At 34.1% G+C, this 23,094-nt stretch overlaps 1 protein-coding gene across 1 annotated transcript in view; it reads left to right on the top strand.

Annotated features, from left to right (window-relative positions):
* The window catches only part of LOC140137233 (uncharacterized), a 64,011-nt gene extending 45,100 nt beyond the window's left edge, over positions 1-18,911 (top strand). Inside the window, 9 exon segments of the mRNA XM_072158882.1 lie at positions 96-173; positions 806-1,067; positions 1,729-1,851; positions 5,964-6,302; positions 11,519-11,758; positions 13,037-13,258; positions 14,986-15,066; positions 15,069-15,247; positions 16,297-18,911. Coding sequence (XP_072014983.1) covers positions 96-173; positions 806-1,067; positions 1,729-1,851; positions 5,964-6,302; positions 11,519-11,758; positions 13,037-13,258; positions 14,986-15,066; positions 15,069-15,247; positions 16,297-16,512 — 1,740 coding nt within the window. The 3' untranslated portion in view covers positions 16,513-18,911.
* The last annotated feature ends 4,183 nt before the right edge of the window (positions 18,912-23,094 follow it).

Below are 23,094 nucleotides of genomic sequence, written 5' to 3'. Positions count from 1 at the left end.
AATTAAATTAAATTAAAGAGTTTAAATTGGATCGTAGATTTAGTACCTTGGATTATTGATTTATTTGAAAATGTTTTGTGTTTTTCTTTGACCAGGTTTCTCAAACATGTGATGATGAACCGTGTAAGAATGGAGCTACCTGTCTTTCACTGAATGACACAATGCCAGGAGAGGTAAGATCCAATTTTAGATGAGAGTATGATCTTAAAGCAGCTGTCAGAGGAGAACAGTACTCACTCTTGTGTACTGATTGATGCACACGCCCTGTTTATCACATAAAAAGGACTGGGCCCACCAGGATTACACAATAATGTGCAGCTTAGTTCACTATTTTCAGCGATTGAGGTGTTAAATGTATCATAATTTTTCGTGATGTGATTTATTAGCCAATCATAGCCCCACTTCTGTATAAACGCAGTGTATGTGCTAAAAAGGTACACAAGTGGCATTCTCATCAGGAAGCAATTGTAAATGCACTCAACCAGAGGGGTTGCAGGTAATATCTGGTGATTGCTGACATGTTGAAAATCTCATGTGGTCATCCTTCCATTACATAGTTTATACACTAATTTCAATCAAGTGAATCCTATTAGTAATATTCTTTACACATCTAGTTCAGTACAGGAGCTTCATTTGGCACTTCAAATCTGCATTATTATTTATAGTAACCAGAAATAGACTGCGCACAAGCACCCTCTCTGCAGCCACTAGGATCCATCCATGATTTTCAACAAGCTCATCCAGGCAACTATGGTACAGACATCTTTCATAATGATTTAAAGTAAGAATCCCTTTTTCATTACAGAATGCGTACATATGTGAATGTGTGCCAGGCTATGAGGGAGACAACTGTGCATACGAGATAGACTACTGTGTCAACAACACCTGCATGAATGGTGCTACCTGTAATTCCTCTTTGGAACTGCTGGACTACATATGTCACTGTCTCCCTGGCTTTGATGGACGATTCTGTGAGGTCGACATTGACGAGTGTGAGGGCGTGCTTTGTGAAAATGGAGGAACTTGTGAAGACATGATCAATGACTATGAATGCAATTGTGTACCAGGTGAGCTTTGCCTAGTTTACATTAATTTTTTAATAAGCATCTCACAAGTGGACACTTGAGATTATCCATTAACTGGTGTCACACGCATATTTAACTACAGCAAAATCAATGCTCAACATGTCCAAAGTCTAAATCAACGACAGTGCACAGTGCACAGGAATAATGATCGAAATCACATTTGTGTATTTATTTTGAGAGAATAAGAGAAAATCAATCAAGATGTTTAACCTCTCCCTAATGAAAATAGTTTCATTTATAGAGCTTGCTAATCTTTTGGTTTGTTGGGCTAGCCCTCTATCAATCTCTTGGTCTGTTCCCTAAAATATTTTTGGGAAATGTAAGTTTTTTGTTTGTTTGTTTCAATCCATCAGTGTTTTTTGCTTCTTAACTTAATGCCAAAAAGTCGCTGTGAAGATTTCTTTGTCAGTGATTAGTCAAAACAATTTGTTTTTTGTTTGTTTGATTTATTTCTTCTTTAACCTGGGACACTCAATCAGTTGAAAACACAATTAATCATCTGTTCTTCCTTGAGGCCCAGGGAAAAACTACACTAATACCTCAATTTTATGAGTTCAATGTTGATCCGTTGAACGTTATTCCTAAGGATTAGGCTATATGTTCAGGTTTCAAGGATTGCTATAATGCGTTAATTTCATTACAGGTTATGAAGGTGATCATTGTGAGCGACAGATAGATGAGTGTGCCTCAAACCCATGCCAGAATGCAGCAACATGTCAAGATATACTCAATGGGTTCATATGTTATTGTCAAGATGGCTATGAAGGTAGGTGCTGCTATATAACATGATTCTGCTATCTGTGCTCTTGAATAGCTCTATTATTACATGTATCTTATTTTGCTCCAGAGAAGATATCTAACCCTTCCCAGAATCCTCTGCGACATGATGCATCACCTCATATCAAATGAGACTCTTATTGCTTTGTACAGGTTCCATTTGTTCCATGTTGAGAATAGACTGGCCAAGCATGGGTCGATAGTGAAGAAAGAAACATTTTGTTGTAAGATCTTGATGTACTCTGTTCATTGTGGTACTTTTTGTGACTATCGACCCATGTTGCACTTGATTTCAAATCAGTGCAGAAAATTGAAATGGAAGAAATGCATTGTGGGAAGTGTAAGATTTCTTCTCTGACTGGTCTATGTAACTTGATGCATTATTGGTATTCTAATATGCTGTATAAAAGTGATTCTTTGAATGTTGTAAAAACACTTTCATACTCAAATCATAACTGCTTTGCAAAAGTTGCCAAACTATGAAGATAAGCTAAATGATTGATCATATTTCTGTGATCTGCTAGAATCAAATCAGTAAATTTCATTTATGTTAGTAAATTCTTATTATTTATCATATCAAATAATGCAGTCTAAGGCTAAAAAAGCAATTTTGATTCCTGTAGATGGCCTGAAAACCAAAATACGAAATTTATGCATTATTTTTTACTGTTTATTTACTTCAAATTATTTTGGAGTCGATATTTATTGTAACATTATGCTTAAATTCACAAATTTTATTGATTTCATAATGCCATTAAACGACCAAACGTATGAGAAAAAATATGTATAAAATTTTGGGCGTTTTTTCTGGATAAAAAGAGATCTAAATGCGGTAAAATTTTCTTCCAAAAATTGAAATCTGTGCACCTTGCAGGAAACAATCTTGTTTTTAGTCTAATAAATCAGTTAACAATTTTGATCATCACACTTTTGCTTACAATAATTCAGCAAAAATACTTTTTCTTGAACTGAGTTTATACCATTATAACTTTGTAATCAAATTGCAACGTGCTTAAAAATCACTTCACGAGCATCAAGTGTGTGCAAAGTTCAAGCACATCTATTATATAATTATAACTATTTAATTATCTTTTCATGTTCAAATCAAAATATATTCTTACATTTAGATTTTTGCAAACATAGTTCTAACCATTACATGTTTCAATTTCTTGAACAATATAAAGGATACATAGTACTGATGATGGCATTTTAAAGTATGCAGTAATGAAAGCTTTTATTATGACAATTAACTTAAATCTTGTCTACAATCCAAATGTTTGGTGACATGTGCTATTAAATAATGAAAAGAAAGAAGTATTCTCAATATTGTTCAAGAAATTGGTACTAATTTGTTCTTTATGTTCACAGTACATTGGCACACATTTATTAGTGCATGCGCACACATATGCACGTGCATGTCATTACATCCAAAAGAAAATTTCACCTATTTTGCCTTTGCATGTCACATCATAATCTGTATGCAAATTATTTTCACCAATTTCGCCTTGTGCATGTCATATCATAATCTATGTCTAATTTGCATGGTATTGATCTGTTTGCAATGAAATCTCATTGTATACCCCACCACATTCATTTATTACAGTTCTATGTGTTTTTCATAAGCTTTCTCTAAACAGTTTTCAACATGTGGATACATTTATGCAATTTGCAGTCCCTCAATTGTTCAGTTTGAAAGACACATAAAACTTAAAGAATGATCACAGAGCAGATCAATAAATTGATTATGTTTAGCTATTGAACTTTTATTTACATCACCGGCACACCCAGCATTTGAAACACTGTCAAACTATAGTCAAAATATTAAATTCTTGATCATGAGAGTCATCTTGGGTACGCACAGTTATTTGCGTTTAGCGTACCACGCAAAGACCGGCGCTTATGGCGCAAACACAGCTTTTGAGAATTGACCAATCCCACGGTTGTTGCTAGGCAAGGTCCAGGTTCAGTCATGCAGGTCGTGCGATCGTGTTATTCTATGAAAAGTACGCTGATGCAGAAGGTACATCCTCTCATGATCGAGAATTCGTTATTTTGCCTATAGCAAAGGGCTAAATTGATTTAGAGTACTCAATGGTATAATCATAATTATTTAATCTTTCCCTCGATTCAGTTGACTTGCTGAAATTGGCTGAGAGTACCCCAATAGGCATGGTTTTGCATATTTATTGGTAGCTTTCACTGTATACAACTAAACTTCATCACATTGTTGATCTGCTATGTCTTCATCAAACCCAAAATCCTCTGTCAACATATGATTCAGTGAATTTATAACAAAACAGACTTCTCACCCATACCAGATCAGTTGCATGAAAACCTTTCCAATCCAAGACTCCTACCAGTTGTATTAATTGTTTTGTGTTAGCCTTTTTGTTATAATTATAAATGTTAAAGTAACCAACCTTTTCTGGTATAAAATGGCTTTATAGGTCTTGCATGATATTGTCAGCTTAAAACTTTAAAAGAGCATAAGCATCAATTGTTATCTTTTTACACAAAACTGAGAAATGAAAAGGGATAATTCGACTACTTTCTTTCTGTAGAACTAGAAGATTAGTAACAAGACACTTTTCTTTTCTTAGCTTTTTCTAAATTCTCTCTATGAAAGCTTTGGTTAAATATAAAAGTTGGGTGTGGTTCTCTTGTTGTTGGGATATCTGATCTAGAGTTTGCAAACCCTTTACAGTCAGTGTTAGTGTGTAACTGGGGTCTAATAATGGGTCTTTAACTAAATTGGTGTTAGTCGTTGAATCACTAAATGTAACATGCACTGTTCACTTAATTTATCCAGATATTTGGGTTTAAAGTTAATAATCAATGCACATTAAGTCATTTGGGTTTGCAGTGTTTTTGAAGTATTTTATTAAAATTGAATAAGTAAAGAAACAAAACAAAACAAAACAAAAAACTAACTATATCAGGGTAAGAACAGAAAGCCTAGATCTATTTTAGTGTGCTTCAAATTTTGATAGAAAAAAAACAATGTTTTCCAATTTTTTACAAGGAATCCAATGTCAACTTATAATTGAATAATGGCTTTCTGTTCTGATCTTACAAGTTACATAACCAAAAAACAAATATGATATGAAATTTGATTTACAGTGTCATAAAATGAGTTTGCCATGTAGAGCAAGTTATATCAATTCCCATGTGCCTGCTATGAATTCAATGCAACCTTCATAAACAAAATGCTTTATTTATAACCTGCATTATAATTGGCTTAAATTAATCCCAAACAAACCAACCTGTTGTGTCCTGCTGTTACCTGAAATATCAGGGATAATACTAACTTTAATGTACTGCCGTGAAAATAAATTTACTCACTCAAAGTGAACTACTACTAACATTATTTGATCAAAATGCAAAATTGAACAGAATTGTTACCTTTGATGATGTAGTTCTTCATTTGTCATGAATGCAATATATTTTTGTCGAATTCTTTTCAAAACAATAAAATGTCATTATCGTTGGGTGAATCATAAAGTGATGGATGGAATAATCACATTCTGATGGATGTGAACATTGCAGGGTGTATCACATTGGGATGGTGATTGCAAATTGATCAAGAAATGAAAAACAGCAAAATGTTGAGAAGATGATTTGTATTGGGCATAAATTATAGATTATAAGCTCATCAATGATAATAATGTTCAGTCATGTGTCTCTTAAAAGTAGAACTTTGAAAGGTACTTCCAAAATGTTAAAGCTTTACATCTCACATATGTAATAGATTGGCAAAATGGTAAAATTGTACATCTCAAATAATTATGTAATAGATGGCCAAAGTTATCCGTCACTATGTGAAATTCTTTGGTGTGTTAAATCTCATCACCCGTCACTATGGATTTTATCTGATTGCACAGATCTGATTGCACATGTATCTGGTCACTCTGTGATGAACCCAACGATATGGACATTTAAAAAAAGAAACTTGCGGACAAAATTGTAAAAAACATGATCACATGTTGCATTCATGACTGATAAAGATCATGCAGTGATTTGATTATTAATTGAACAAAATCGTTGTTGATATTTTTTTCCTATTTTCACCGAATCTCCACCACTTAACCCCACTTTATTCAGGAACTTTATGTCAGTCCGATACAAACGAATGTTTGTCCGATCCATGCCAAAACAATGCCAGATGCGAAAACTCAGTCGGCGATTTCACTTGTCACTGCACACCCAATGCCTATGGCAAACTGTGTGATGTGACCCCCTGTGCCCCTAGCCCTTGCTCCAATGGCGCGTCTTGCGATACCCAACCGCCAGGGGACTTTATATGCAATTGCACCCTTGGTTACCAAGGCCGTGTATGCTCTGTGGCTAGTTGCTCTGGGGTGGAGTGCCAAAATTCTGCTACATGCTCTGAAGCTGCTGACAAGTCGTCATGGGAGTGTTTGTGTCCACAATTTTTTGAAGGTATTTGATCCTTGTCCACCATATAACGTTTTGTCTAGTATAAACCATTCTTATTTTTGACATAATTTGAAGACATAAAAGGGTAGGGGGACCGTGTGAGGTAGTGAGCTTGGGAGGGGGAGTACTGTAAAATTTACAGCCTTGCATGCAAGGTATCAACAACTGTGGGGCTTGCAGTGATCCGGTCTGAGCATACCATCCTATATTCACTCATGTTAAATGTCACTGCACACTGAAAGGAATATGATAAAAAACCAATTTGATGTGTGTTTTCTGTGATGGTTTGGGAGAATTAACCTTTTGCAAAGTGACTATTATAAGAACCTTTGTGTGAATCAAGTCAGTGTTGAAACCTTGTGCATGTAACCCCAAGAACCATTTATGTCCAAATTGTGTCAATTATAAAAAAAATGGTCTGTTTCCCTATGAAGTGCATTCATTCCCTATTCCAGAAAAATACAGCACTAATTATTTTGGATTGAAAAAAATAATATCCTGGTTTGCCCAATGAAACATAGCTATACCTTAATCCTTCAGTTAGTTCTGGCAATGACAGTCAAATTTTAATTTTTGTGTCAATTTTTGGACATTTGGATCAAAAATCTGTGTTTTAGGACATTTTTCATATGCTTTGACAATCAAGCCCAAAGTCTTGTATAAAGACTAATATCAAGTTATGCATTCTAATTTTTGGAAAACACATTTTCTGATCTATTTCATAACCAATTATCAAAAATAATATAATTAAACTTATGAGCTAACTCTTAGCCCACACTCAAGATTTTGAATGCTTAAGGGATCTGGAATGAGTGTTTTGTCATTATTTTTTGTGGGACATGAGAGCACATCAGACATATCGAATTGCATTCTGAATATGAAGAATGTCTTTCTGATATCAAATAATTTTCATTTTTTGAAATTCACGATATAGCCTAATACAAATTTTATGACAAATTATTAAAATTTGATATTTTTCACATTTTTGATATATAGCAGTCCTCGAAGTAAATTTGATCAATCTAATGATATATTCTTAAAGTGTATGTAGCTGGGAGTAAAAGCCGGCAATCAATTGAAAATTTTGACCTTTCATATTAAAGATATGGATTTTTTCCCTTCAATACGAAAGGTCAAAATTTTCAATTGATCGTCAGCTTTTCATCCCACCTACATACACTTTAAGTATAAATCATCAGATTTATAAAGTTTACTTCGAGTACTGTTAAATATCAAAAATATCAATTATTAATAATTTGTCATAAAATTTGTATTATATCGTGAATTTCAAAAAATGAAAATTATTTGATATCAGAAAGACATTCTTCCTATTCAGAATGCAATTCGATATGTCTGATGTGCTCTAATGTCCCACAATAAATACTGTCCAAACGTTCATACCCTATCCCTTAAGATACGAATTTTGTGACTACAATTGTAAGAAAACATGCAAAATTGTACTGATGTTTTGGTCCATTTTACCTGAAACTGCAAAAATGTTAAAATTTGACTTTTACTGCAGGTAGAACTAACTGAAGGATAAGGATTAGCATTGTTTCAATTGGCAAAACAAGAAAATATATTTTTAATTCCAAAAAATGAGTGCTGTATTGTTGTGGAATATGGAGTAGTACATCTGTTGTGAATAAGAGTGTCTTTGTATGTCTGTTATATTTTGTTGGTTTTCTGTACTAACAACAGACTATGTGTATTATACAAGCTGCAGGGGAGATTTTGCCGGGCTTTTGCTAGGGCCACTAAATAAATAATGACAATTGTAACAAGATGCCTCGCTTATCAAATCATTGCTTTTAAAATTCTGCAAAGTATCATCTTCTTAATCTCTTTGAATAATTAGAGTATTTAAAGCAAATTTCTTTCATGCTTAGCAATTGCCTAAATTTCAATTTCAGGTGATTAATTAACTAATAACATTAAATAATTACACATTTTAACTGACAAAGGTATCAAAAATAATTGGAGAATGTAATGTAGAGTAGATTTTGAGTTATTTGTTTTAATGTTGTAATTAAATTGAAAGATACTATCATATAGGAGTTGATGATAGTCTTCTTATTGGTCTGTTCAAGTCTTCAATTTTCAACACAATTACAAAATAAAATATTAATCCAGGGAGTTGTGGCTGTTGCACTAGTTTTGGAGTTGATGTGAAAGTCATCTGCAAATAAAACTCCAAATTCCTGCCTAGATTTGAAAATTGACATTATTCAAGAGAAGGATGACCAGATTTACAGAAGTGTTCTCCAAATGTGAAGTAATTCTGAAAGAGTTGATCTGATCTTGCATAAGCTGCCAATCACGTTCAATGGAATTTCAAAAATCAAACCGAAAACTAAATCAATTCAAGTTTTGAACTTAACTGGCCTATATATATGTATTATGATAGAAAATAAACATATCTTAAAATTTGGTCCTAAATTAGGCAAAATCTCTCCATTGCAAATTGCCTGATTGCAGTGATGTGCTCCGTGGGGGATCTTGACAGTACAATATCCAAACATTTAATGCAAAAATCAAACCAGTAAATTGTGTGATACGTGTAGGTGTATAGACTATGGAGCATTATATGATAATGCCCTAAGTTGTTGTGGTTATTCAATTATTTGGAAGATGGTCATTTCAATCAACACATACTTGTTTAAGTTTTTCTGTTTTTTAGGCATTTAATGAGCACCATCCTTGCTTACTTTGGTATTCTGTGTGTACAAACAATTTAAATTTCAACAAACCTTGAAGCTTCACTACTTTTTATGTGACAAGTGAATGAATAAGAAAGAAAGAAATATGGTAAAAAGAAAAATACTTTGTAAGCTGTTGGGTTTTTCATTTCCAGAACTAAAATAATTGATAAAAAAAATTATACTCATTCTCTCTTCTTTCCGTATAGATCTTTTTAGATGTTCTACTGTAGATATCAATTTCACCCCATTTAACTTTTTTCTCTTCCTACATATATTAGGGTAATAATAGTTGTACTATTTTTGCACAGAATGTTGAAATCACAAGTTCACCTTGAACTTTTAAAGATATATATTTAAAAAAGTTAGTGTGCTAGCTTAGGTCCGATATATCTAAATTTGTCACCAAAACTGATCACACATCTAATATATTACACTTTTATCACATATAGTATAAAATGCCAAATATGTAGTATTTATTATGCTCAAATAGTTTCGTTCAATATCACAACAAAATCTCTAGTTTTGAAAATATTATTGTGGGTGCTAAAATTCAATTGCCCGAGGTAATTATGATTGGTCTCATAAGGGGGCACTTTGTCCTCCTATGAATTGACCTTTGTGTACAATAATCATGGGTGAATGCATAGAAAGGTGGGAAAACATGCAAATAAATTACCTAATTTAATGTGTGTAATGGAATTATTCTAACACCTTCCGACTTCAGGGTTATTCCGAGTATCACCGTAATATGGTATTAATTTAATGATAAAATGACCGAATGGTAATATATTTATGGAACCATAACAGTTGATAATATTGTGTGTATTTTTGTTTTTATACTAATATTTTCTGTTATATCCTATGGATACCCTACAATCGATTCAAGTATTAGAGTGCAAAATGTGCACCAGGTTTTTAATTCTGTCAAAATGATCATTTTAGTTTTCGGACTTCAAAATTCTTGAGGCTATTGTAGACACCACACTGAATAGAAAAATTTGAATAATTGCAAATTTGACAAATTTTGGTTTTGTGTTAATTTGTGTATCAATGTTTATAGTTTGTGAATTTTCAGTGACGTCTGATTTACTAGTATTTATTTTTTCTAATGTAGCTTGGTCGCATATTCCTGACCAATTCACATGTTACAGTTATCTTGGTTGTAATTAAATTATAGGACTATCAGTATGAAGATTATATGTCCCTTCATTTCCATTCCACTCCATTCCAAGCACAGTGATTTGGTGTTGGCAAGCAAATTACACTTTGGTGTCATTGTTTGTTGTTATTGTCATATACATTTTCACAAATTTTGAACAAGATGGCTCCCACTGTGGTATCCCTGGTATGTTGTCTTCTATCACATTATTATCCCATGTCTTAAACACAATGGTTGATTCCAACTGCATTACATGTATGACATACTGATATGTTTATTCCACTGTATTTATGTAATTTGAAGTTGTTTTTGAAGTCAAACAAGTTGTGTTTTGTTCATGTTGTCAAGTGGGTATTTTTTCATTTTGTGAGTATTAATTATAATCATTTCTGTAGACCATTTGAAATGAAATTTTGTTTTAATCATTGTAAAGTAGATTGATTAAATATAGCAATTGTTTAGGACAAGTGAAAAAGAGAGAAAATCTGAAAAGTTTGATTTTTCCCCAAATGCAGGGGTATGAGAGTGAGAGTTCAGATTAAAATCTGAATTTAGACTTTTGGATCTTGATTTGTATCTCTTTTTCTGCACTTCCTCTGTACAAAAGTATAGGAGCTTTCCAAATTTCAGACTTTTAAATGTGGTCACTCACACCCCTGTAAATGATTAAAACATTATGGAAGTAATTGAATCAGTTTATATTAGTGAAGTTTTGTTTTGAAATGAACAGTTTTTTAATCATTGCAACATAAAATGCCTGTTTTTGTATCAAGCAACACTGAGCACATGCAAAGTTCATTGTGTATTTGTATGTCATTCAACAAGTTCATTATGACAGTTTAATGTAATGTGAATTGAGTTAAAATGAACTGCTTCTGACCTAAATCGATGATACCAAAAACTTTTGTGACCTGACACAAGTAAATGAGGCTGATGGCAGTAATTGTAATTTATAGCCCAGCCATTTTATCTATTGATCAAATTATATGAACTTTTGATTCTGTAGTCCTGACTGAAGTTTTTTGAAAGTATAAATATTCATTGGTGTTGACTTTAAACAAAATTTGAATGTCTTATATGAAATATGTATTTTATTTATAAATCAAATCCATCAAATCAACTTTATTTCCAAATTTATACAAAGTGAAGTGTAAAGGGCAAGGAAAATGTCAGACCAGTGAGACCAGTATTTGGGTAATGCAAAAGTCTCATTTACTACGGCTGGGTCACACACATACATTCATATCTTGACATCACTTTTTTTACTTGAGCTATTTTCGTGTTTCTTGTGCCTGACAATATTTAACACATGTGCATATTCTCATAATATTTGACACCTTTTAAACCTCATAATTCAGGTGATCTTTGCCAGTGGGATGGTCCATGCCTCAATGATCCATGCCAAAATGGAGGCACCTGCGAACAAAACTTGATTGGGGATGGAGAATTTGAGTACAAATGCAACTGCCGGATTGGATTCAACGGCACCCACTGTGAGAACGAGATTGACTGGTGCGCAAGTAACCCATGTCAATACGGTAGTACGTGCAATAGTGACAGGTTTGGTTTGAATTGTACTTGTGCACCTGGCTATGATGGTAAGTACGCTTAACATTTCAACAATTTCTTCTCCTTAAGAGTATCAGTGAGCAGGACAAATCACCCATGTACCAGAATCGAACCAGTGACTTATACTTACTAGCTTGACACTTAAGGGGCAGGTTGCATTGGAAAGAAAGTTGAAGATGGCCAAATGCATATCCTATTTTTTTTTAGTTGTTTTATTACTTCATTAACCTGAATAATTAGTAATCCTCTGTTCTTCCATAAGGTACAGGGACTTCTTTCCCATACCAATTACCTCTTTTGACCAAATACTTTGCAACAAGTCACACTTTTTTCCCCAATTGTGTAACCCTGTAATGTTATATGACTGTTTTAATGTGTGTTTTATCAAAGTTCTTAAACAATTTCTTTAAACTCTCTGTGTTACGTGTTTATACCCTCTTGCCCCACCCTATTTCCTTGCCACATTTTCAGCTCTGATATACAGCATGCAGTGCATGAATATCATCCATACATATCTTCATCTATTATTTACAGAGCAGTAGTCCCCTGATCCACATATCATGTACCTGAATATTATATCAAATATGCCTAATAACCATTTCTTCATATGGACTTGCACTGTTATACAAATATAATACTATTATTCCAATTTCTACCATGTTTACATTTTGCCTCCATCTAACTTTAAGATTGTTTAGATCATTGCAACATATGATCATATTTGGCCTAATTAGTGTCCCTACCCTAATAATTGACACTCCCTTACAAACATCTCCACCTGTCTAAGTGCCCCTTTAATTTGGATGTAACTTTATCATAAAAACCCTGTCACAAATCTTCACAAAATTGCAACAAAACCGTTGATGTTAACAGTGACAACCACAGCTATTTGGTGTCACCAATTTATGGCGATATGGCAAAAGTCAAGTATAGTGTAAAGTTGTGTTGAAGAAAGTTAAGCATACGTTGCTCAACTGAGAGCTTTCGGAATGTATCACTATACCTTGTTCACTTGGTTGATGTCTGGTGATTGATGCTTGTTACTGGTTAGAGACCGTCATACTGTATTCTGGTGGCCCTGGTCCATGTTCACATCACTTTTGTTAGTATAAAGTTGTTCACAGCACTTTTCTTTGAAAGTTGCTTGACATAGATTTTTTTGACTTGATAAGATTTCAATAAAGATGCCCCTTAAAATAATTGCCATAAACACCAGGGACACTAGTTAGTTTAAATATGGCACCTGTTGTTCTGTACATACTTGATACGATGTTAACCGCTAAGACTTGAACCAAATTTTCCTACAGGGACATTCTGCGAGAACAAACTACCTGACTGTGCAAGTGGCCTGTGCCAGAATAATGCTACTTGTATAGATTATGACTTCAGCTATGAGTGCCAATGTGTACCAGGTTTTGATGGAACCTTATGCGAGATTAACATTAATGAGTGTGCTAGTGAACCATGTCGTAATGGCGGGGTATGCAAGGATCTGGTGAACGAGTACATGTGTGATTGCGCTGGAACAGGTAAGGAGTGCTAGTGTGTTATGTGTTGGGTTGTGTCCACATGAAGGGTGGGTTGGGCTTGTAATAGGGACATTTTCTGGTCTAAAACCCACCAATGGAGGACATCTGACGAACGGGGACATTCCCTGTTGTAGAAACTTCTCCCCCTGCACCCCCTATTGCTAAAAGTGGCAAAAATTGCATTAATTAAGAAGTCCCCAGTTGTCAGGGGTGTCGGGACATGTACCTGATTGTAGGTTTTAGGCAAGTGTCTCCAATTGACAGACACAAATGTCCCCAATTGACACACAAATGTCTCCAATTGGTGGGTTTTTGGCTAGAAGTATGTGTCCTCTTTTTGCAGTTTTAGGCAAGTGTCCCCAAACGATAACGGTACAAGAGGGGGTGGCTGAGTATGTGTGTTTGTAAAAGCCTGTAATAGAGGATGAAAAGGCAAAAATAACAGATCAAATGAGGACTCTGGGTTATACATGTTTTTTACATGATTGTTATGTACTTTAGTAAACTACAGGGTGAGTCAAAAAAAGTGCAATAGAGCAAAGAATCGATATTTGTGTAAGAACCACGTTGAACTTTCCAATTATTAAAAGTTTCTATAAATGCCACACTCAATAGTCACATGTTGTGCAAAAATGAAGTCAATCACATCTACCGTTTAATTTTTATGAGTCCTTTTGCTACGATACCCAATTTCATTATTTGTCCACGAGGTACCATGTATTTTGAATGGGAGCACACAATTGCAATGCACGATAAAGGCACCAGCTCTGAAACTGACTTTACCTTAATAAGGTTGATTTTTGCGTTATTTCAATTTCTTTTTTCTGTTCAAACAAACTTTCTAACATTACTTATAAGTCCTTCATACCTCACTCGACTCCAACTCCAGCTTTTTAAATCCCAATATGTCCAACTACTGGATGTTTTATAATTCACTCCACTTCATTTCGACATTTGAAAAAATCCGCCTACAAAATGTATTTGTTTTTGATAGAGAATAATCATCTTTAAAGTAAAGGTAAAATGAAAATAACAACAAATGTTTCTTTTTCTTAAACAAGACCAAGGACAATAACAATTCGGGTGCTCCATTTTATTTCAATGCCAATGAGGTTAAGAAAATAGCAGTTGTTCCAAATCTACCTTACACAGAGTGGGCTGACATTCAAATTTTAGACGTTTCTTGGATAAACATTAAAATTGGGTATCGCTATAAAATGGATCATAAAAACAAAACGGTAAATGCTAATTCCTTGGTTTTTTCACAAAAGGTCACTAATGGATATATCATTGATAAAATGTTTTAAAACCTAAAAGGTTCAAATCGGTTCTTAAATAAAAATGGATTCTTTTCACTATTGCACTTTTTTTGACTCACCCTGTATTAAACATACCCTGCAAAAATCAAGACTTGAGGTGCTGTAGTTTTATATTTGTAATATAGATTTTTATCCAAGTAGTATTTAACCATTGATATTACAGAATTCATGTTCACATACCTGTATCATGCCAGGGAAACAGAAGGAAGAAAACAAAGAAAAGAAAAACCATAAAAATAAAACTGCTGAGAAATTCATCATTTCTTTAGTTAAATCTTAAAATTAATATCAGCAACAAATGACTTGCTTTGCTGTATTGCATCACAAAGGCACAGATCTCAACAGTGTCATTGAAAGGATATTAATGTCAGATTATTGATTTCCCCTATATTTAATCAATGTTTATAGGTTACGAAGGTACCAACTGCGAATCTGACGTCGACGAATGCTTGCAGGAACCCTGTGAGAATGGAGGCACTTGTGAAAACTCTGAGGGTCCTTCAAATGTGAATGTGATTTTGGCTACATTGGTGACTTCTGCCAAGCTAAAGATCCATGTGCTGAGGAGCCTTGCAAGAATGGGCAGTGTGAGCCAGTGTTTCAGAATGAGACCTTAGCATTGCCAAGGTGTAAATGTAACGAAGGATACAAAGGAGACAAGTGTTCACAGGTATTGTATTTACTTCATCTTATCTTGGAAATTTTGAATCAATACTAGAAATTGAGTACCGTATTTCGTCAAATAAACGCCCACTGGGGTGTTACATTTTCCCAAGGGGAGGCGTTTATTCAAGGTCAATTTTAGAACGACAAAAAACGCTAAAATGACGAAATATGAACTATAACACTGACTTCTGGTTCACTTCCGGGTTTCCAATCCAGATTTTCGCCATAAGCTGGTACAAGCTTACTACACAAGATAGCATGACAATATCGGCATTTTGAAACATCTTGGTTGAAAAAAGTGGTGGGGGGCATTTATTTGAGGGGGGTGCAACTATTTGACAAAATACGGTATATATTCCGAAAGTGGACTGCATGAACACAACATGACAAGTGTTCCTGCAGCTTAACCATGACAAAGTCTACACAGAGGGTTATAGGATGTAGCAGACGTATACAATTCCTATAATCGCTGTTAGAGATGAAATTGGATTGTTGCGTTTGATGTCTTCTCAATCGGAACCAAGCATAGTGCGCCGCTGCCCTGATGTCAGATTTATTTCTGCCATTGATTATGTGAAGACTGGCCCATTTGTGGCGTATTCAACATTGTGATTGACAGCTGTGATCAAGTGCCCTGCGGTCCTGATTTGGTAAAATGATCTAACTTGAAAATCGCTGTGTCGAGAAAAGGAGCTTTTAAGTTTGAACACTTGACGTTGATGGCACATAAATGTGACAACATGCATATGGTTCAAATTTGAGGGCACACATAATATTAAGTGCCATATATTTTGGCCTCCAAATCTTTGTGGACATTTACAAGAGGGGTGGGCCTCGGATGGTTAGGCCTATATTTTAGGTAAAATGTCTAAAAAAATGCTATTTATTGTTTCTAGGTCCATCATTCCTGTATTTGAATTTCACATATCCGAAGTGAGTTTAAAATAAGAGGAGTTACAGAACAAAGAGATGGATGTCAAAAGCATCATCATCCCACCATTGTTTTCTGTACACAAAGTTTCACCATGTCACAAATTTTGTTGTTTCCTTCAGGTTATTGCAGCACCAATCAACTGGCCAGTCATTGGCTCCATCATAGGTGTGGTAGCAGCACTGATTCTCATCATCATCATCATAGCATTCATTGTGGTTGTCAAGAACAAGAGAGCAACTCAAGGTACCTATAGTCCTAGCAGGCAGGAGATTACTGGCTCCAGAGTGGAGATGGACAATGTGTTGAAACTGCCTCCAGAGGAACGTCTTATATGAAAATATGGAGCCTGGGTTGCATTTTAAAAATATTTATTGGCTATTAGTGTGTAGACCCATGTGACTTAAGTATTTTTGTACTGTTTTTTGGGGGAAATAGAACCATGCTATTAAGTATTGTACTGTTTTCTAGGAAATATATTCTTATGCTGGTCACAAAGGCCCCTTCCATAGCTTATAACTATCACTAAAAGTGGCTCATTTAAGGACCACATGAGCATCCCCTGGACTAGAAGAAATAAACAAAAATAAGTACCATTGTATTGTAGGTGGGATGGTCTAGGATGGTCTTGCTCTAACTGCTGCAAAGTTGCAATTCAATTAATTTGTATGAGCAAAAGTGACCAGCATCAAGATAAAGCCCCAAGCTGAATTAGTATTTCAACACAAATTACTAAAACTATGTGTGCATGAAGAACTGATGTAATTTGGAATACCAAATATCTTTGGGAAGAGTCAAAACAAACAAGAGTGCCTTTAATGAAGAAAGAATATCTTCCCGATCTCAGTGATATCTAAATCAACTTGAAAACCATTAAAATGCCTGTATAAGTATAACCTTGGTGATTTGATATTTTCAAATCTTATAGCATGTGCGCATGTGTCACAAATACTTGTGGCACAGCTAGATATTCTGTGTATTTTATTATAAAGGTTCAGGTCTGAACACTACTTCCATCCAAATTGTACAAGTGTTCTTATCTTGAGTTTGCCAAAAACGTGTATCATATATAATATTTTGTCTGAAATATCCAGATAAAGACAGTGACAGTGTCACAAATGAATGTTGTAGAATGAAACATAGTATTTTAATATGTAATACTAGGCTATTCTAGTTGAAATCCATGCACACCCCTATGGACGACATGACCTTAATCTCTCACACAGGGTGTAGATTTGAAATGGAGTCACCCATATAAGTAGTTTGAAATTCATACCCCTGTCTTGTACAGGGGGTGTGTGGATTTCAACTGGAACGGCCTATTGTAATATAACATTCCCAATTTTGGTAGAAATTATATGTCTGTTGTAATTCACAAGTGTAAGGGGTGGTACTGGTACTGGCATATTGCAACAGTTTGACAGGGACCCTCTTTTGAAACAAGAGAGAGAGCTCTGTAAAAAGCTCTCCTAAAGTACCTTAAGATAGGTTTAGAAGAGTTAAGACCATTGACCACTAAGAAGCAATTTGTTGAGAGAAGCTAAAATTCACTCTCGGAGAGCTAGCAGTGCTCCACTCTCTTTTAAAAGACGGTCCCTTGTATGGAATCAGTTGCCTGTCATATTTGTTGCAGGCTGACATTTTGATCTTGTGGTCATCAGTTGAGATTTAACAAAGCTGTTTGTGTTGTTGTATGAATTTTTCCTACATCCACCTACATAAGGTGTGAGTTGTAGTGTTTTATTTAATTAAAGGAAATTAAATTTTAAATGTTTTTATGCACAAATCTAACTAAATCTGTAAAATATTTTAGAGTCAAATGTTTTAACTTTTTGCCCGAAGATAATTGAATGTTTAATATAAAGGTGCATGCTGTACCTGTTATTTATATAAATGGCAATGTTTTATGTACAGAATTACGGTTAAAGTCCAAAATATTGTAAATTTTAAATTGGTCATATTTTATTGCTTTTACGGTTAAAGTCCAAAATATTGTACATTTCAAATTGGTCACATTTTATTGCTCATTTTAAAAGATTGGAAATTGTATGTACAGTACCAAAACAATAAATGCATAATTTCAAGTACACAGTAATTTAAAATATTTTGTTCAACTAGTTTGCCTTAATACTATGCCATTTTGGGCAAGAATCGGCACAATTTGCAAGATATTTAGATATGACATGGCATGTTTGACTGAGTTATGAATGAACGGAACCACCTGTATTAACTTCCTATCAATCTAATGATTCAACTTAATATTTGCAATATAAAATAGCACTTTTTTAATACACCAAAAACACACAAGCACATATATATATATTTTAGTAAATTATTAGCAGTTGTGACATATGACCAGGGTGTCAGGAATCAGAAATTGTATGGGTGTAAAAGAAACAAAGAGTTACATGACTGAAAGTTTCCATTGTAATTCAGTGGTGCATTATTAATAACAGTAATAAGAAGTGATTTCTTTTGTTTGTAACAATTTAAGTGGCATGAATATAGATTCAGAATTTTGTCGTTGGGCAGGAAAAACCTTGTATGTGTCACGTTTGAACACGTTTAAAGCAAAACCTCCTATGTAACCTCTTGGCAAGTTTGTTTTACACATGTTCAAGGGCCACAAGTATATAGGAGGCTTTTCCTGCCCAAGGACAGATGTTTAGCAAATAATGATTAGTCATTCCAGAATTAGTCATTTAGGCATTCCAGAGTTAGTCCATCCATTAGTCATTCCTAAGGCCTGATCGAATGAGCGTATTTCGTATAGCGAATACCGTATACTTCTATGTGATCGCAGCCTTATGTAGATAATCTACCTGTTGAGTAGAAATCCATTCCTTTGACCTAAATATGTATTCATTTTGTATTCATATTAAATCAAGTGATATCACACACACCCAGTGATTATGTTTTCAACAAAAATTATTCATGGATCAAGTTGATATTTGTTTTATATCACTCATACATAAGAATAGATAGTACATGTAGCACTAAAAACATGCAAATTTCCGATAATTTGCTACGTCAATGTACCTCAGAGGTAAGGCAAGCGTAAAGCAGCAGTTTTTTTTCTGATACTGTGTATGGCTAGCTAGGACATGGAAAGCATTACAGATTGCATGTCATAAGTGTGATTAGGGTTCTATCAAACACTTGACAGTATCAACATGAATGATAGTAATGAACTGATAAGAATTTATATATGAGTGACATGATACGTAATATATCTACACACAGTGTCAATTAAATTTTGATACAATTTTACACTATAGTAGGAATTCTAATTGAACGAATGCAGCTTTCAATAGCGTGACGTTTGTACACTGCACGATGTACCCAAGCGTGTGCGACTGTGCGTGAGTAACGTGGAAGTGAATCCAACCATGCCAACGTAATCGTGATTGGTTAGCACTGTATCCAAGGACGTGCGTTCGAGTTGTAGTTTGAAATACGCGATATACAATCGTGGTTGGATCAAATACATCTGTTGAAAGCTGTGTTCATTCAATTGGAATTCCTATTATAGTCTACCAATTCAATATTTATTCAAACACTACCAAAAGTACATAGATCTGTACATAGGAAAGGAAGAATTTCATTCTTCAAATTGGATGAAATATAGATTGTATTCTGTTGTAAGATAATAGTAGCACCTGTAATCTTCATAGTACCTCTAGTTTAAAAAATAATGAATTTCAAGGGTTTGTAAGTGATTGCTTATGCTTGTATGTTGAAATGATACTATACTAGAGTTAACAATCTCTGTTGAAGGTAAATTGTCTTAGCATAAAGATTTGTGTACACGGTGTTGGAGACAATCATTACTAATGAAAACAGTAGTTGCTTAATATTGTATATATGTATGGAAAGGCAAACTATCTTCTACTAAAGTAGATATTGTTGAAATAAGGACACCTGTGGACTTATTGAAAGTGTATTGGCAAACTAACATGGCAACCCGAGGATGTTAACCAGTGTGTTGTCCGTATTCTCAAAGAGCTTACAGTTAAATCATATTTTGATTGTAGCCACTTGATATTATTATGGACATATCAAGGGCTCAGTGTTACATAGCCTCGTCTACATTTTTGGCAGTACCAGACAAATGTGTGCTTTAATTGCCGTGTTTGCTTTGCAAAAACCTTTGGCACGTTGCTAGAAAAGCACAAGAAACAAAAATGCACTTTTTGTGCATGCTTTTTGCAGTTACAACCTCATTTTGGTAGCAAGATGGTGGATCTGTGCAAAAGGTGAATGAAGCCAGAGACCAGTGAAACATTTATCTGCAACAGGCATAAGTTCAAAGTTGTCAGTGTATCATAGACTCGAGTAGAACATGAGCCCTAAATGGTCAAAATGGAGATGAGGCAGTGTTGCACTGAGCCCTTGATACATAAGTGATATCCTTCAAATTTGTTTTGCATGAAGAATGAGAGAACCTAACACACATCATATGATCATCTCAATTCTACAGGTGCAGTCATTCTGTGCAAAACTTAATCTAATAGATATTAATGCCAATCCATGTTTTTATGAGGTTCATCTATATGGTATTTATTAAAGTACATGTACTAATGTCTTTGTAAAATGGGCATTGGGTACAGAGATGTCTGTATTCCTAACTGTATCTCATCAGTCTCAAGGGTTAAATTTATTACAAGTGAACAGCAGTTTTGTCCAAGTTGGAGAGTGTATCCATAATGGGCACCACTGTTGAATTGGTTTCCAGATGTTTTGGAGGTTTTTTTTTAAATAAATGATCAACTCTGAGAGTGATATCATATGTATTCTAATTTGCCATGAATTACATTTATCTATTCTCACAAATTAAATATTATTTTTGCACAAAATGAATTTGAAAGTTTCCATTCAATTTTTATAGCCACATATTTTGTAAATATATGAATATTGCATTTTACCCAATGATCACTCAGATTTTTACTGTAGAAAAATGTATTTTAAAAATATGATGAGTGTTAACAGTTTGTATTGATACGGTTTCATAAGGGAAATGTGATAGGCCCGGGTGTGATATTTGAGCAGACATTTGGAATCTTAAAAGCACCTGTAGATGCTTTCATTGGTATCCATAATAGGCAGAGCATGTGCTGTGATTTCCTATCAGAGCATAATGTATAGTGTGGGAACTTAGTGTAACAAAAACTAACAAATTTTAGAATTTGTATAACAATTGTATCATTTTGCATGTTCAAAATATCAACAAATTGTGTAGCACTTTGTTCAAAAGGTGGAGGATTTGGCTATTTGATACCAGTTATATTATGCCCTGTATCAGTCAATGAAATTATAATTAATATGACTTGATTCATTTGTTCAATTAAAATGCAATTTGCAGATTCCATAAAACCAAGTTTTTCCTTCCACCATCCATATAAACCATAACTGGAGTGGAACTGAAGTTTCACGTTTGCATGTCCTCTGTGTTAGAAAGCATAACAAAAAACTTTGAATGATGGATTATGCAGCTTAGGCTACATGTTAAAGCTGTTGTGTGGAAATTGAAATCTTGACATATTTGTAAATTTTAACACAAAGCATAATACTGCTTTATATGTGAAATAGAGGAAAGGAGTAAAATGTATTCATAATAATGGAATAGGGAAATTGAAAGTAACTAAAAGGTTTGGGAATGGGGGAGTGGGAAGGGAATATGCCTTTTGATGATTATAATAAGTGTCTGTGAGTTGGTGCCTTGTTTTGTAATTGATTGATTTTTGATATTTGCTATAATGGTTAAACCAAATAAGTTGTTATGTCGATATATAATGTATGTATGTTTTAGCACATGTGATGTGTAGTAAGATGGTACCAAATAAAACATTGTAATGTTGTTTTATTGTTACTATGATTGAGGGTTGCAGGGTTGATTTCTATTATATCATTGTTATATTATTGTAGACTAAAGACTCTAGTTAGTAAGAAATATAACCTAATATTTATCCGATTAGTTGACTATATATGGCACTCTATAATGGGTTACTTCTTAATACAGAATGTCAATGTTTTTCCCTTACTTTTAATGTGATGTTTAAAGCAGTTGGTACTTGTATATCCCAAGATTGTCATACTGTATAGCAGGACATCTTAGGGGTATTATCATGAATTTTTCAATGACCTGAATATTTTTACTGTTTGTTTTTCAAAGACCTCCTATATATTAAACCCTATTAGTCAGGATTTTTAATGAAATCTAGAGTTTGAAATTGACCACAAAAAACTAATGAAACAAAACCCATTACACAGATTTCCTACTATTCGGTATATTTTAATGCCAGTCATTATTATTAAACATGCACATGGGTGATAGTGGGTTGAAATAATTCCTGAATGTCACATATGGCATTTTTTTTCTATGATTTATTGACAGTAACAATGTACAGTTAAAGCCATAATATACGATCTTTTTAAATGAATTTGGTTATTCATTTTCAAACCTGATTTTTTTGGCATATGTGACCAGCCACGACGAAACCAGTGTAAAGTCACACTTTTGAGTATCTTAGGTTATTAAACAGTTGATATCTTCATTAAACAAGCTTTAAAATGATATATCACTTTTTCATAACTGCTCAGAAAATAGGTGCTTAACAATTAATTTTGCTCTTGAAATTCTTTTGTTTTCTTCTGATATCTGTAATGATGATTATTGGTCCATATATCTCTGATTAAGCACTGTCGATTTTACACTGGGCTTGTGTGGATGGTCGCATATAAATTATGTGTGTGTAGGACAAAAAGGGTAATTTTGAATGAATGTCTTAAGAGATTCAATCCCCTGTGGGACACCACAGTTAATCAGCCAAAGTTAGTGGTAAGCAAGTTTTCTTAAATTTATCTCATTATTTCAGCTTAAAATGCCCCAAAATCCTGACAGGTGTTACTAATAATTATTA

Source organism: Amphiura filiformis, chromosome 17, assembly GCF_039555335.1.
Source record: "Amphiura filiformis chromosome 17, Afil_fr2py, whole genome shotgun sequence".
Classification (NCBI taxonomy): Eukaryota; Metazoa; Echinodermata; class Ophiuroidea; order Amphilepidida; family Amphiuridae; genus Amphiura; species Amphiura filiformis.
The sequence above is the reverse complement of the archived record's forward strand: the minus strand, read 5'-3'. Positions and strand labels throughout refer to the sequence as shown.